This window comes from Mauremys mutica, chromosome 4 (genome assembly GCF_020497125.1).
Source record: "Mauremys mutica isolate MM-2020 ecotype Southern chromosome 4, ASM2049712v1, whole genome shotgun sequence".
Lineage (NCBI taxonomy): Eukaryota > Metazoa > Chordata > Testudines > Geoemydidae > Mauremys > Mauremys mutica.
Window position 1 is genome coordinate 75,417,958 of NC_059075.1, and position 15,571 is coordinate 75,433,528.

General features: G+C 41.1%; 1 protein-coding gene across 4 annotated transcripts in view; it reads right to left on the reverse strand.

The window, feature by feature from the left end:
- Window positions 1-15,571, reverse strand: part of EXT2 (exostosin glycosyltransferase 2) — a 109,658-nt gene that overhangs the window by 50,189 nt on the left and 43,898 nt on the right. For all 4 annotated transcript variants that reach the window (XM_045015051.1, XM_045015053.1, XM_045015054.1 and 1 more), the window contains one exon: window positions 7,248-7,379. In XM_045015051.1, the coding sequence (XP_044870986.1) occupies window positions 7,248-7,379 (132 nt within the window). The remainder of the gene's footprint in view (window positions 1-7,247; window positions 7,380-15,571) is intronic.

Genomic DNA, 15,571 nt, shown 5'->3' on the forward strand with positions numbered 1-15,571 from the left:
CCTCACTATGAACTTCAGTGTATAAACACCATTTCCATCCTCATCGTCAAAGACAATAGCCAACAGCTCAAATACCAGAATCATTGAAATTCTGTTCAAAGGAGTATGTAACCACCTGAATATTTCCAAGATTGAAAATATGCCCCTACCCCCACAGTTCAAGGTGATGGTGTGGTCAAGGTAAACCTTACAAAAAAAATTAAAAAATAAAAATATGGATATATACCCCTCTCATAGAACTGGAAGGGACCCCGAAAGGTCATCGAGTCCAGCCCCCTGCCTTCACTAGCAGGACCAAGTACTGATTTTTGCCCCAGATCCCTAAGTGGCCCCCTCAAGGATTGAACTCACAACCCTGGGTTTAGCAGGCCAATGCTCAAACCACTGAGCTATCCCTCCCTCTAAAATGAAAAAGCTTAGAAAATTAGTCTGCATTTTGCAACAGTCCCAACATGTTGTTGCCAATTAGTGGACACAGCATTGTGAAAGCAGCAGATTCCTCTTCAGAGATGAGGTTGTTAGAAACCTGTCTAAGAAAACATTCAGATCCCTGGCAAACTCCTGTGTGTAGCACTTTTACAGGTTATCATTCCATTTTTTAAAAAAATATTAATTCAGAACTAATTCAAATTAATGTTTAAGTCCTGCAGCGTTACATCAAATCTTGGGAAACAAGGGACTGAAATGAAAAGGTGACTCAAATCAAGGTAACCTCCAAGTCAGAGAATAATTTTACATGCGGCGGAGTTACAGGAATTGAACAAGTTACATGGACTGTTAAACTGGAAAAAATTACTTACTCTTCTATTTTCTCTCTCTGAACCGGACAGTATTTGTCCAGTGACATAAATTTGTAACATGGTAAGGCACGTTACTGAACACTTATTTCTGATGTTTGCAGTGACTCTAAGAGAGTCAGGTTACGATGTGGAACATGAATCACATTTAATGTCTACAGATAAAAACACTACACAAATGAAGTAGGACCGCTAGAAGCACAGATAAGAATTCTCACTAGTTCCTCCTTTGTGTGATGAACTTTACATACACTGCAGGCTCTTATTCTGCTACATTAAGTACACCTCTACCCCGATATAACGTGACCCAATATAACATGAATTCGGACATAAAGTGGTAAAGCAGTGCTGGGGGGAGAGGAGATGTGCACACTCCAGCGGATCAAAGCACGTTCAATATAACGCGGTTTCACCTATAACACGGTAAGATTTTTTTGGCTCCCGAGGACAGCGTTATATCGGGATAGAGGTGTAGTAAGGAAGGTTTCCCTTTTCCAACTGTCCAAACTCATATCACTTGCTCCAATAAAAGCAGGTCTTTCCTGCATAACTACCTGTAAGCAAATCTGTGTTCTCTGATTCATTCAGGGCCATTATTAGCCAGTGCACAGGGATCTGCATAATAAATGTTAGGTTCATAACCATATAGTGACCATATAAATCTTTGATGAGCTGCTGTAAATCCCTTAGTATCAAAAAGCTACTGCACTCTCTGAATCTCTCACTGATTTTGCTCACCGCACACATGGCTGCCTCATCTTCTGACCCCCTCCCCAAATCTGTCACTCCAGTGTCCAGTCTACACTGCACAATGGAACCATAGTGTAGATGGACCTGCATTCAATATAAAATGTAGCATTAGGAAGGGTGACAAAAAGAGGAAGGAGAAGGAGTCAGATTATGAGTCAGCCATATTTGTTGTGGGAATGTGAATGGCAAATTCTGAGGGCAAAAGCCAACAACAGAAGAGGGATTTATTTACAGGAGCCCAGCTGAGTGCGTATTTCACTACTAATGCTATAGTGACTTGAGAGTGCTCCTTGTTAACTGACTAATAACTATATCCTAGACTACAATAACTCTGATGTCCTAAGTTTCAGAGTTTATTTGCTGTACATGTCTCAGCCTTGAAATTTATTTAGCCCAGAATACAACTATCATTTGTAAACTGGTAGCATTCTCAAACTAACTTTTAATTACTCACTCTATTTTCATATCTGGATCTGATGGCACCTTTCACTCTCCTAAAAGATACTGTGTGAAATCTCTACATGCATAAATGTATCTTCAGAATCATAATTTCCCACCAGGACTAATCAGAAATTAACAGGGTCGTTATAAATGCATGTTATCCAGGCACAAACCAAGATAAGAAACATGCTTATGGCTCAAGTGGGACATTATTCCTTTTGATCAGCACAGACCATCTGTGGAATTTTGACAGCTGGATAGTGCAATTATTTAAAAAATAACTTAATGATTTATTAAGTTGACTGGCAGATACTATATAAGCACTCACCCCCCCCAAAGTGTCTGAAATTATAAATTAGCTGGACCCTGCGGAGGAGGTTGCCTAGAAGACTGCAATGATAATAAGCTCACCTCCAAGAGATAAAAATATCTCTAAGCAAAAAAATTTTACAATGGATAAATCATAGCTACTGAAGGCTCCAGTTATTTGCTTCCACTATTAGCGGGAAGGTCAAAATATACAAGCTACAGACTTTAGCCAGTTAAATAAGAAGTGATTGAATCAATTATACTTTTATATGCACTCATACTGGAATGATAAATACTTATCAAAATCCATGGTCATTAACGTCACAGAACTGCATGGGTCTGTTCAGGAGCAATTAAATACAAAGAACAATTCCTGATCTGAACTGTATTTTCTTTTACTGATCCTGTGAGAGAGGGTCACAAAAGATCTCTGCATAGCTGGCTGACACAGAGCTTACACAGCTCAAAAAGGACATTTTTATGACTTTTTTCCATACTGAAGCAAGAAAAATATTCATGCATGTATTGAGACTCTTTCAGCTGAAATATGAATCCAAGGAATTGACCATTTGTGGGCATGGAAGAGTCTCAGTATGGCGTTTGGCTGGACAAATTCCAGTTTGGCTAATTACTAGAGCCTCCTTAAGTTTTCTTTGCAATTTCAAATGGATAGAGTATTCCTCTTTACTACCTGTATTACGCTATTGTGTACTGCTGCTGTGTATTGCTGACCAGTTTCAGTGTTGCAATCTCTAGAGATTGCTGTGTTTGTTTAGTGACCGATCTCTTGTAAAGTGCTTTAGGATCTTTCATCCCACAGGATCCCAAGAAATACAGTTTCCTGTAAATAAACAAAAAAACAGGGGCTTATCTGTTCCCCACAGCAGAAGGAACTGTCAATTAAGTCAGTGGGTATCCTACTAGAGGGAAAGCAGGGAAGAAGCAGCCTGAAAGGTGTCTTAATGCTGAGTGTTTCCAAATCCCTATTTTTCTTTTACCATGGAACTCAGGCTAGGTGTCAGGGCATTCTTGCTCTACTAAGGTGTTCTGATCTCCTCATTCTTGAGTAACTGCTTCCCTCTTTCATACCTCAACCTTCACACTAGACATCTGTCAGTGCCATGCTCGCCTCTCCCTCAGCAATGCTAATGGGTCAGTGAAATGAGTTTGTCCCAAAAGTAGATCACTCAGAATGATTATCAGTTTCTGTACAAGCTAGTTCTAGGACTAGAATACCAGGGGTGTAGATTCACAGGGCTGCGTGGAGAAGACAACAGCAGGGAGAAGAAAACTGGAGATAGGAGAGGTATTCCTCACATAGCTCTGACAGAAGCTCACACAGAATCTATTTATACCATGTGACTTTTGCCAGCGTTATCATTTCAGTTATTCACTGTCAAAGGTATCAAATTCACACAAAATGTAACAAAAACACTCAAATATACACATACACACATATATCTGAATATCAAAAACATTTTGTGCAACTTACAAATACAACAAACCTTTAAATAGTAATGTTACCAAGATGCATAATACATCTTGGGGGGAGATGGTTGGGAGAGGTCCTGGTGCTCTCCACGCCAAATTTATACATTGGGAGTGAGAACAACCAGATAACAACAGATATAGCCAGAGGGGGACAGGCAGGTGTAAGGAAGAGGGGGGGGACGGATACTAGATCTACAGGTCATGCTGGTAGTACTGTGCCCCTACCGAGTTGGGTGAAAAGAGTGAGAGGAGCCCAACAGCAAAAATTAGGATGTTTGTTCACCAATGCGAGAAGCTTAGGTAATAAAATGGAGGAACTGGAGCTCTTGGTCCGAGAATTGAAACCGGATATCGTAGGAATAACCGAAACATGGTGGAACGGTAGCCATGACTGGAGTACAGGTATGGAAGGGTATATGCTGTTTAGGAAAGACCGATGCAAAGGTAAAGGTGGGGAAGTAGCATTGTATATCAATAATGAGGTGAAATGTAATGAAATAACTAGCAATGCAATGGATAATACGGAGTCTGTCTGGGCAATGGTCACATTGGGGAAGAAAACTACTAGAGCCTCACCCGGGATAGTGATTGGGGTGTGCTATAGACCGCCGGGATCTAGCCTGGAGACGGATAGAGAGCTCTTTAATGTTTTTAAGGAGGTAAACACTAATAGGAACTGCTTGATCATGGGGGATTTTAACTTCCCGGATATAGATTGGGAAACAAATGCTAGTAATAATAATAGGGCTCAGCTTTTCCTAGACGTGATAGCTGATGAATTCCTTCATCAAGTGGTTGCTGAACCGACGAGGGGGGATGCCATTTTAGATCTGGTTTTGGTGAGTAACGAGGACCTTGTTGAGGAAATAGTTGTAGGGGACAACCTTGGCTCGAGTGATCATGAGCTAATTCGTTTCAAAATAAATGAGAGGATAATCAATATTGCATCTGAGACTAGGGTTTACGATTTCAAAAGGGCTAACTTTACTAAACTAAGGCGACTAGTTAGGGAAGTGGACTGGACTAACATATTTAGGGATCTAAAGGCAGATGACGCCTGGGGTTACTTCAGGTTGAAGTTGCAGGAGATGTCAGAGGCATGTATCCCGAGAAAGGGAAAACGGCTCGTAGGTAGCAGTTTTAGACCGAGCTGGATGAGCAAGCATCTCAGAGGGGTCATTAAGAAAAAACAGAAAGCGTACCAGGAGTGGAAAATGGGAGGGATCAGCAAAGAAACCTACCTTATTGAGGTCAGAGGGTGTAGGGAAGCAGTGAGAAAGGCAAAGCGACGGGTGGAGATGGACCTAGCGAAGGGGATTAAAACCAATAGCAAAAGGTTTTTTAGCCATATAAATAGGAAGAAAACCAAGAAAGAAGAAGTGGGACCGCTTAAAACTTTGAACGGAGTGGAGATTAGGGATAATCTTGGAATGGCACAATATCTGAACGAATATTTTGCCTTGGTCTTTAATGAGACTAATGAAGGGCTAAGGAATAGTGATAGAGGGACCGATGGGAATGAGGATATGGGGGTAGACATTACGGTATCGGAGGTGGAAGCCAAACTTGAACAGCTTAACGGAAGTAAATCGGGGGGCCCGGATAATCTTCACCCTAGAATATTAAGGGAATTCGCGAGTGATATTGCTAGCCCGTTAGCGATGATTTTTAATAAATCTCTAAATTCGGGGATTGTACCGTTTGACTGGAGATTAGCTAATGTAGTTCCTATATTCAAGAAGGGGAAAAAAAGTGACCCGGGTAACTACAGGCCTGTTAGTTTAACATCTGTAGTATGCAAAGTCATGGAAAAAATTTTAAAAGAGAGTGGTTACGGAGCAGGAGGCCGATGGCAACTGGGATAGTTTACAGCATGGATTTACGAAAGGTAGATCGTGCCAAACCAACCTGATCTCCTTCTTTGAGAAAGTAACAGATTTTTTAGACAAGGGAAATGCAGTGGATCTAATATATCTGGATTTCAGTAAGGCGTTTGATACGGTACCGCATGAGGAATTACTGGTTAAATTGGAAAAGATGGGGATTGAAATGAAAATCCAGAGGTGGATAAGGAGCTGGTTAAAGGGGAGACTGCAGAGGGTAGTATTGAAGGGGGAACTGTCGGGTTGGAGGGGGGTTACCAGTGGAGTTCCTCAAGGTTCGGTTTTGGGTCCGATTTTATTCAATCTATTTATTGCTGACCTGGGAACCAAGAGTAGGAGTGGGCTGATAAAGTTTGCGGACGACACCAAGTTGGGAGGTATTGCCAATTCGGAAAAGGATCGGGATATCCTCCAGGGAGATTTGGATGACCTTGTAAACTGGAGTATTAGTAACAGGATGAAATTCAATAGTGAGAAGTGTAAGGTTATGCATTTAGGGATGACTAACAAGAATTTTAGTTATAAGCTAGGGACGCACCAGTTGCAAGTAACGGAGGAGGAGAAGGACCTAGGAGTCCTGGTTGATCGTAGGATGACTATGAGCAGGCAATGTGATGTGGCCGTTAAAAAAGCTAATGCGGTCTTGGGATGCATTAGGCGAGGTATTTCTAGTAGGGATAAGGAGGTGCTAGTCCCGTTATATAAGGCGTTGGTGAGACCTCATCTGGAGTATTGTGTGCAGTTTTGGTCTCCCATGTTTAAGAAGGATGAATTCAAACTGGAACAGGTACAAAGAAGGGCCACTAGAATGATCCGAGGAATGGAAGGCCTGTCGTATGAAAGGAGACTTGAGGAGCTCGGTTTGTTTTCCCTAACCAAAAGAAGGATAAGAGGAGATATGATTGCACTCTTTAAATATATCAGAGGGATAAATACCAGGGAAGGAGAGGAATTATTTCAGCTCAGTGCTAATGTGGACACGAGGACAAACGGATATAAATTGTCAGTCAGGAAATTTAGGCTTGAAATTAGACGAAGGTTTCTAACTATCAGGGGAGTGCAATACTGGAACAGCCTACCGAGGGAAACAGTGGGGGCGAAGGACCTCCATGACTTTAAGATTAAGCTAGATAAGTTTATGGAGGAGATGGTATGATAGGATACCGGGCTTAGTCAATAGGTTAATTAAGTGCCACACTGGTAAATAGTACAATGGGTCAATGATATGATATTCTTAACCTTTTTCCAGAGGGTATGGCTGGAGAGTCTTGCCCGCATGCTCGGGGTTCAGCTGAACGCCATATTTGGGGTCGGGAAGGAATTTTCCTCCAGGGTAGATTGGCTGTGGCCCTGGAGGTTTTTCGCCTTCCTCCGAAGCATGGGGCAGGGGTCGCTTGCTAAAGGAGTGGGGGGGGGGGATCAGCTTATGTGGCCTGCATCTTGCAGGAGGTCAGACTAGATGATCATAATGGTCCCTTCTGATCTTGTATTCTATGATTCTATGATACCTCAGCAACGACCTGAAAGAAAAAAAATCTTATTTTATGACTAAGCCACAGAAGTACATTCGACTTACAACAGCTGGGGGATCATTCCATTCTTCATAAGACATGGCAGCATATGGGTAGATCCTGTCGTTGATAATCTGAAGGGTGGCCAGAGCAATAGCTTTCATCGACCGAAAATACGCTTCCCAGAACCACCTTGCCTGCAAGGAAAGGATGAAATGCACTTTCAGACCCTGATAACTCCACAGACCTGATGCCTAATAATCAGTTTTCATTTGTCATATGCAATCTGCTAAATGCTACTGAGAAATCAGCTGGAAATTAAATCAGGAGGCAAATTCACTGGAATGAGGGATGTTTCCACAGAGGCTGGAAACCTCAAATTGAAAAAGTTATCGGAAAAAAAAATGAACTGAAGTTGTAGAACAATAAATAAATAAAACAAGCGAGAACATGCAGAGGAAAGCATTTCAATGCATTCGTGAGTAGGCTAGTGGAATAAAACTCCATGCAAATATATGAAGGAGCCAGTTTTTCATATTTTTATCAGTTTTTCCCCTCAAAATGTCAAAAGTGATTTAACCACTGCAGAGAATAATTTACTGATATATTTGTTTTTTTTGTAATTTCGGGGAACCCAAAATGCAGCCCAATAGCCAACTGAAGCAGTGGAGCCTAAAATACAGCTGCCTTGTAATTGCAGCATGTGGAAAAGCTGATCTGCTGCAGGTTTTTGCTATTGGTAAACTCTACCAAACAAGCAATTTCTATTCTTCTATGAAGAGTAAAGATAGGGCCCTACCAAATTCGTGGCCACAAAAAATGAGTCACTGTCCGTGAAATCTGGTCTTTTGTGTGCTTTTACATTATGCTATACTGATTTCATGGGGAAGAGCAGCGTTTCTCAAACTGGGGGGTCCTGACCCAAAAGAGAGTTACAGGGGGGTCGCAAGGTTATTTTAGGGGGATTGCAGTATTGCCATACCATGCCATCCTTACTTCTGTGCTGCTGCTGAGGTGGCTCTGCCTTTCAGATCTGGGCTCCCAGCCAGCAGCTGCCGCTCTCCAGCTACCCTGCTCTGAAGGCATCACTGTCGCCACCTGTAGCAGCGCAGATATAAGGGTAGGAGTACCGCAACCCTCCCTCCCTCAATAACCTTGTGACCCCTCCCCACAACTCCTTTTTGTGTCAGAACCCCTTCAATTACAACACCATGAAATTTCAGATTTAAATAGCTGAAATCATTAAATTTACAATTTTTTAAATCCTGTGACCATGAAATTGACCAGAACGGACCGTGAAATTGGTAGGGCTCTAGATATAGAAATGCAAGCAAATATTAGCATTTCATTTATATAAAAATGTACATGTTTGCAAATTAGTTGTAGTCCTTGATCCTGGCAAGTTTTCAATACAGCCACAGGTGTTATAAAATTTGCATGCCTTTGGTCTAAACTGAGGCGCTTTTTAAAAAAAATAAATGTGATATTCAAACAGATAAGTATACAGAATTTCACAGACGAATCAATTCTAGACTGAGACTCTATATGAAAAGTTTCAATCCAGATTCAGTTTCTACCCAAGACAAACAGTTGGTGCTGGAGGAAAAACGGGATTTGGTAATGAATATGCTGACTGATACAATTCTGTAATAGAGACACACACACTTACGTTTTAAAAGCCTGGAATCAAATGATATTAAAGAACCACATCCAACTCAAAAGGAAACATGCTTTGCCAGTGATCATAGTTCAAGTGCCTTGGCCTAATAAAAGTGAATTTCCTGAGCTTAGTTGTTTCTGCAGGAATTTCCAGCACCTTGAAGTGTCCAGAAGGCACTTCTTTTTAGGATCTCCCCAAGTTTAGCATTATCCTGCAGGAGTGTGCACGTGCATCTAGGTGGAAGAGCAAGTGATAGGAAAGACATTTCCAGATGCACTGGCAGCATATGAAGCTTGCTGAGCCAGAAGACAAACAAAAAGGATAGTATACATCTCTGGCCAAGTGCTATTTAACTATGCCAAGGGGACTTTTCAAACAATGCAAAAAGGCCAGCTCTAGTGATATCTTAGCAAAGTATCAGATCTTCCTCAAAGTTTTTTTAGGGAATCCCATTGTCTTGGCAGAACAGGCTTTTGGATAAGAAAATTAAACTGTTTTGTGTAGTTGTGCAATGCTAAACAGCTGCTGCATTCCATCCTACAGGTGGCTGCTCTTCACTAAAGCACAAAGTGATTCCTGTAGGTAAAATCTGTAAAGCTCTTTGGGATTCTTCAGCACCATATACAAGTGCAATAAATCCAAAATTTTACTTCTAAAAGTGTTGAGGATGCAAGTTCACAAGCAGACTCAATTAGGTTCCAGAGCAATAGCACCACTCTATGTGTTGTTTTGAATACTAGTAATACAACTGAGAAGAAAATGGGTCTTGTTGCCAAGTCCTCACCCTCATCACTCACTCTGGAGGCAATTTTTAAGTCAGGTTCTTCAGACTGTTTTGGTTTTATACTTTGGAAGGGAAAAGCCACTCAAATGGTACAAAAAGCAATAAACCCTTAGCTCATTAGGAAGAGCGATCATAGAGAAAGACAATGGGTAGCATCACCTAGAATACTTTTGACCCTACTATGGGGAAAGAACAATAATCACAGGCCTCGACACCTAAGAATATTTAAAGGATATTCCAGGAGGCAGATGAGTTTATCCAACAATTAAGTTACATTTGTACAAGGCCTTTCACCCAGAGGGAACCCAAAGTGCTTTACAAACCATATATAAACTGAATCACTTTGTTCACTGCAGAAATACATTCTCTCTCTGGAACCAAATAGGAACTACTCACGAATTTAGCCAAAAATGAACACTGTACCCAACTGGAAGTGCAGGAGAAATATATAAAGGTAATTTACCAATATTATAAAAGTAAATATTTAGAACTCTAAAATACTTTACAAAAATTAAATAAATAATCCTCCTAGTGTCCCCAGAAACCAGGACAAAAAGTAAAGAATCAGATGCCAAGGGTATGTCCATACTACAATTAAAAACCCACAGCTGGCGCAGGCCAGCTGACTCAGGCTCATAGGTTTGGGCTAACAGGCTGTTTAACTGCAATGTAGACATTTGGGCTCAGGCTGGAAACTGGGCTCTAGGAATCTGCAAGATGCGAGGGTCCCAGAACTCATGCTGCAGCCTGAACCCCAGTGCCTACACCACAGTTAAACAGCTCCTTAGCCTGAGCCCCATGTGTTCGAGCCAGCTGGCACAGCCAGCCACAAGTTTTTAACTGCAGTGTAGACATACTCATAGAGAGGAGCAAGTTACAAGTGTCTTACAAAAGATCCTAAAGAAAACCAAAGACAGAGCAAGGATAAAATTTGACCAGAGCAGTCCATTTAATAGCCCTTCTCTTCCAAAATCTGTAAAGACCACAAGTAGACCCAACTAGAGCTCCACAAATCTGCGGATATCCACTTTATATCCACGTCCACAGACCATTTTTCCGGATCGGATGCAAATACAAATTTTGTATCCTCACAGGGCTCTAGACAGAACACAGATTTTACATTACATCTGCACGTTAACTTATTAATTGATAAGTAGTTTTAGAGAACTATCATTTGTAAGAGAGAAATTAATTGCTAGAGAAATAAATTTTACATAGCCTACCTAGGTATAGGAGCAGCACAAGTTACATACAAATCAACTGCAGAACCCAGCATGGTATTTCATGCTAGTAAGTGGTGCACTCCATGTCTCCTAATCTGGTAAATTTTTACTGGCAATGCTAGACTGGTGATTATTCACCTCTCTGATAACCAACTCCTCCTGACAAATGGTTATATGCAGAACCTATTCAGACACTCTCTACCTCCTGTTGACTGCAGCAGAAATTAATCTGAACCCCCTTTTTTGCTGCAAGAATGTTTGCAGTATCCAGTAGAATTATATTTTCACACCAGGAAAAGGACAGGAGAAGAGGGTGAAGGGAATTTACTTTTTACAAACTAATATTTATGTAATTATTAATTTTCAGTGAAGAGCTAGAAACTGTTTCAACATTTGGTTGTAATTTTTCAGAACTGAGTTTCTTTAAGGCAAAACCCAAAACCTTCGAAAGGGATTGCAAGTCTCCAGACAGATGTTTTGAGGGCTCATTACTTCCTTCCTATCTTGTTTGCTTTTATAAAACAGAAGTGATTAACATGGCTAGCTATTCTAGGTTGTCCAACATGGTAAGTCACTAAGCATTATTGGAAAGTTATTCTACTAGGGAAATACGTTGCGTTTCCCTGTTTCATCCAAAATAATTTTAATTTTCTAACTTACAGTGTATGTGATTGAAAAGCTTTTATCAGAAGGTAACAAAGACATAGTAAGAATTGGGTGGGGAGTCAATGATACACATCATAGTCTACTAGCATAGTCCAGGGAATAAAGAAAACTTGAGTTCTACTCCTGGCTTTGACACCGACACCCTCTGTGTCCTGGGGCAAATCACAAACTCTCTCGTATATGAGCCTTCTCTTTTCTTTGTCTTTACAAGCCATCTATTATTGAAGTACACCTCTACCTCAATAAAACGCTGTCCTCGGGAGCCAAAAAAATCTTACTGCATTATAGATGAAACCACGTTATACTGAACTTGCTTTGATACTCCGGAGTGCGCAGCCTCGCCCCCTGGGAGCACTGCTTTACCACGTTATATCTGAATTTGTGTTATATCGAGTTGTGTTATATCAAGGTAGTGGTGTATGAAGGAAGGAGGCTAGAGGACACCCAACAGAAACTTCATTCAGAGTTCAAATATTTTATGCCACCAACTGATGTTTTATGCCATGGCTGTGACTAAATGTTCTTGCTTCCTTTGACAAGGCATCTGCAGAGAGTTGATCAGTTGACTTGCTTCAGCATATAGACATTCTACTGAATCTGGGTATCTGGCCTCACTCAGAAAACCCTTGAGAGTTCCTTACTGTGAGAAGTTCTCCAGTGTCACAGATAAGGTTGATCGCATACGATGGATAAGATCCGCTGGAAAGCTCCCAAGCCCTATTATATTCTAGATAGGCTCTTGCACCATGCTCAGTGCTATAGTAGCTCAGTATCTTCCAGTAGTGCATTAAGCAATGAGACTACACATCTGTCACGTGACATTTGTTCACTCATCCTCTCCCCCAGAGGAGAAGCAAATAGAGTGGGCTATCTTGTTTTGGTAGGGTGTACAGTCTTTGTTTGTGTTTTGTTTTTGGTTTTTAATATACATGCTGCTCTGTATTTATTTTGAGGGCAGCTCAAAGAAATGTGCCTTGCATTTGTAGTGGATGCTGCTCAGGTTTGTGATGGTCCTTAGGCTCCTCGGGAGTTCATTCCACAGTCTTGGTCTGGCCCTCAAGGAAGTTCCATTTTCCACACAAATGAGCTGTACCCTTCTTGCATCCTAAATTCATACTAGCTGCTATGATACTGGCCTTACTACCTGATCTCCAGAGTAAAGGTACACAGGACACAAACTGGAAAGGACCTCCTGGGTCATCAAGCCCAGGACACTGCTATTGCATCCTGCAAAGATTATTTTCACAAGGTGACTGTGCAGAGCTGCATTTCTTCCATGTTTTGAAGAGGTTTTTCAAGTTTGTTGCCATTCTAAGTATTAATCTATGTTATTTTATAGATTTGGTGGAAATGGACACTTTATAAATTAAAAAAAAAAAAAAGAACTATGCCAAAATATTAGCAAGGTTACAGTTCTAAACCAAGAGGACACAGACATCTTGTAGAACAACAGCACAAACCACAGTAACAATGGTTATTCCCAAGCCCAGATACCCACAATCTTCAAAATGTGCCATGATACCACTAAATTAAGCTATGAAAGGGAACTTATTCATATATGGATGAAAGCAGGAGCACCTCAAGTGTTCTCAATTTAACCCTTTGCAAGTCTCTTTCCCACCTAAATGCTGGTGCCTAGACAATCACCAACGTTAACTACATAAATTAGGCTCAAATATACATTTAAAACCACTGTTAAAAGTACCAGGAGTTCTCAATCTAGGGGGTTGTGACCTGCAGGGGATCATGAACAGGTAGGTCATGAGGAGTTGCAACCACCCTGACTTCCCCACATTGCTAAATGGGTATGAGATCCTGGACAGATCCAGTGTGAAAAAACAAGAGAACCTCTGCCAGAAAGTCTTGCTTCACCAATCAGCAGAACGTTCAATTTTAAGAGACTGGATGACCCAAAGAATGGAGAATGACCTAGAGAGCCTTTAGGTTGCCAAGTAAGCTGCTACCAGTAAATGGCTGTTCAGTAACCTACATGAAATGGTCTCAGTCCAATAACTACAGTCCATTTTACAAATACACCACTGTAGCTAGTACCATTTACCACCCTTGTATGTAGTCCAAGGAAAGTAACCAAAGACTGAACGAACTATGGAGGCTGAACTCTCTTCTCTCTCCCCTCCCCGCAAGTGATGATCTCTGCAAGCCAAAAGTTGTTCCCTCTTGTCAGCATGGAGGAAGCTTTCACCACCATTGTTGACATTCTGCTAAGCTGTCAATTCCAGCATTTTCCATCTAAAGTTGCTTAAAATATATATTAAAAAAAAAAGACTGAAGTAATCTCTTTATGAAAAGGATCCAACATCCAAACAATTCCATTTGTACACAATTGGGGGAAGGAGGGGTTGAGAAAGCAATTTTTGTAGTATGTCTAGTAGCTGAAGCAATATTTGTAAGATGGAGAATAAATCAAGCCCCTAGCAAATTCAAGATAGAAAAAATAGTTACAAAGCAAAAAAGAAAGGCACTGCTCCAATGTACTGCTCATAAGTACTTATTCTCAGAATCCCTTTAGCAAAATGACACAAAGCATCCAAATCCATGATTTCCTTCTACTTGGCTGCAGCCTTACAACTTTGGTCAAGCAGCAAAGAGTCCTGTGGCATATTATAGACTAACAGACGTATTGGAGCATGAGCTTTCGTGGGTGAATATCCGACAAAGTGGGTATTCACCCACGAAAGCTCATGCTCCAATACATCTGTTAGTCTATAAGGTGCCACAGGACTCTCTACTGCTTTTACAGATCCAGACTAACACGGCTACCCCTCTGAACTTTGGTCAAGTGGACTGAAGAGACACTAAGGTGTTCCAGGTACCAATACACACATCATTTTAACAGATGAGGAGCATGGGATAGAAGCATTTACAGCTAATTTCACAGGAAAGACGACACAGCAGCCTGCAACAAGAAGGTAGCCCACTCACTGATAGTAACACTTATTTAAGAAAGGTGTTATTTTTCTTAGAAATAAACACACTTGGGGGCCCAGCATCTCTTTACAAGCCAGCATAGCATCAAGTTACACAGTCCATTCATATGTTTACAAGACCTAGTGTTAATGCCACTAATGGTGCTCTGACAGAGTACAAGACAGATCAACATAAACCTTCTGCTTACATTGATAAAAGAAAAACAATGGGCATGAGAAAAGAAGCACTGTAGGGTACAACTCAAGGAGGTGTGTATGTCAGCAGGGAGAACTAAGCTCCTTAAAAGGAAGCTTCTAGGTTTCTATCAGTTACCCACCCAGTTTGGTGAGAATGGGGAAAGTCAACAGAAACGAGATTTGGAAGAAAGCAATAAAAGTTAACTGCCCATAAAGCACCACTTCTCCCAACCTCTAGGTCAGGCGCCATGCTATTGTAAGATTTTATTCCATTGCAGGAGCCAAGTGCTCCCAAAGTGCCACACTTAAGGTTTATGAGGCCTTGAAGTGTTACCATTTTCACACTGGCTGAGGTTACTCTACTTTAACTGCTTTCCTTTTATATGGTGTAGGTTCAGATACCCACTTCCATACCACAGTGTTTTTTCAAATAAACTTTTTACTCCCTGACCAGGTAGGCAAGGGAAGCTCTGGTAAAAGGAAGGCATGTAACCAAGAGGCTACACTGAGAGCCAGGTATCTCCACTTTTATTCCTGGTTCTGCCATTTATTCACTGTTTAACTTTATACAATTCACTTAATCTCTGTGCTTCTGTTTTCCAATCTGCGCAACATGTGCAATCCCCACCTCATAGAAGTGTTGTGAGGCTTCGTTGTTTGTAAAGCACTTTGAAATCCTTGGATGGATTGTTCTATAGAACAGTGTTTCTCAATGACCGATCTGTGGACCAGCGCCAGTCCCTGAGGTCTCCCTGACACAGTTTAGGAAGGCAACAAGCCGGTCCCTGGTATCAAAAAGATTGAGAAACACTGCTATAAGAAGGACAAAACATTTTCCCTCTGTTATTTGTAAAATGCCCAAACTTCTAAACCTATAATTTAGCTAGCCAGTATTACTACAGTAATTGATAACTGCAACTCTCTGGTCCTT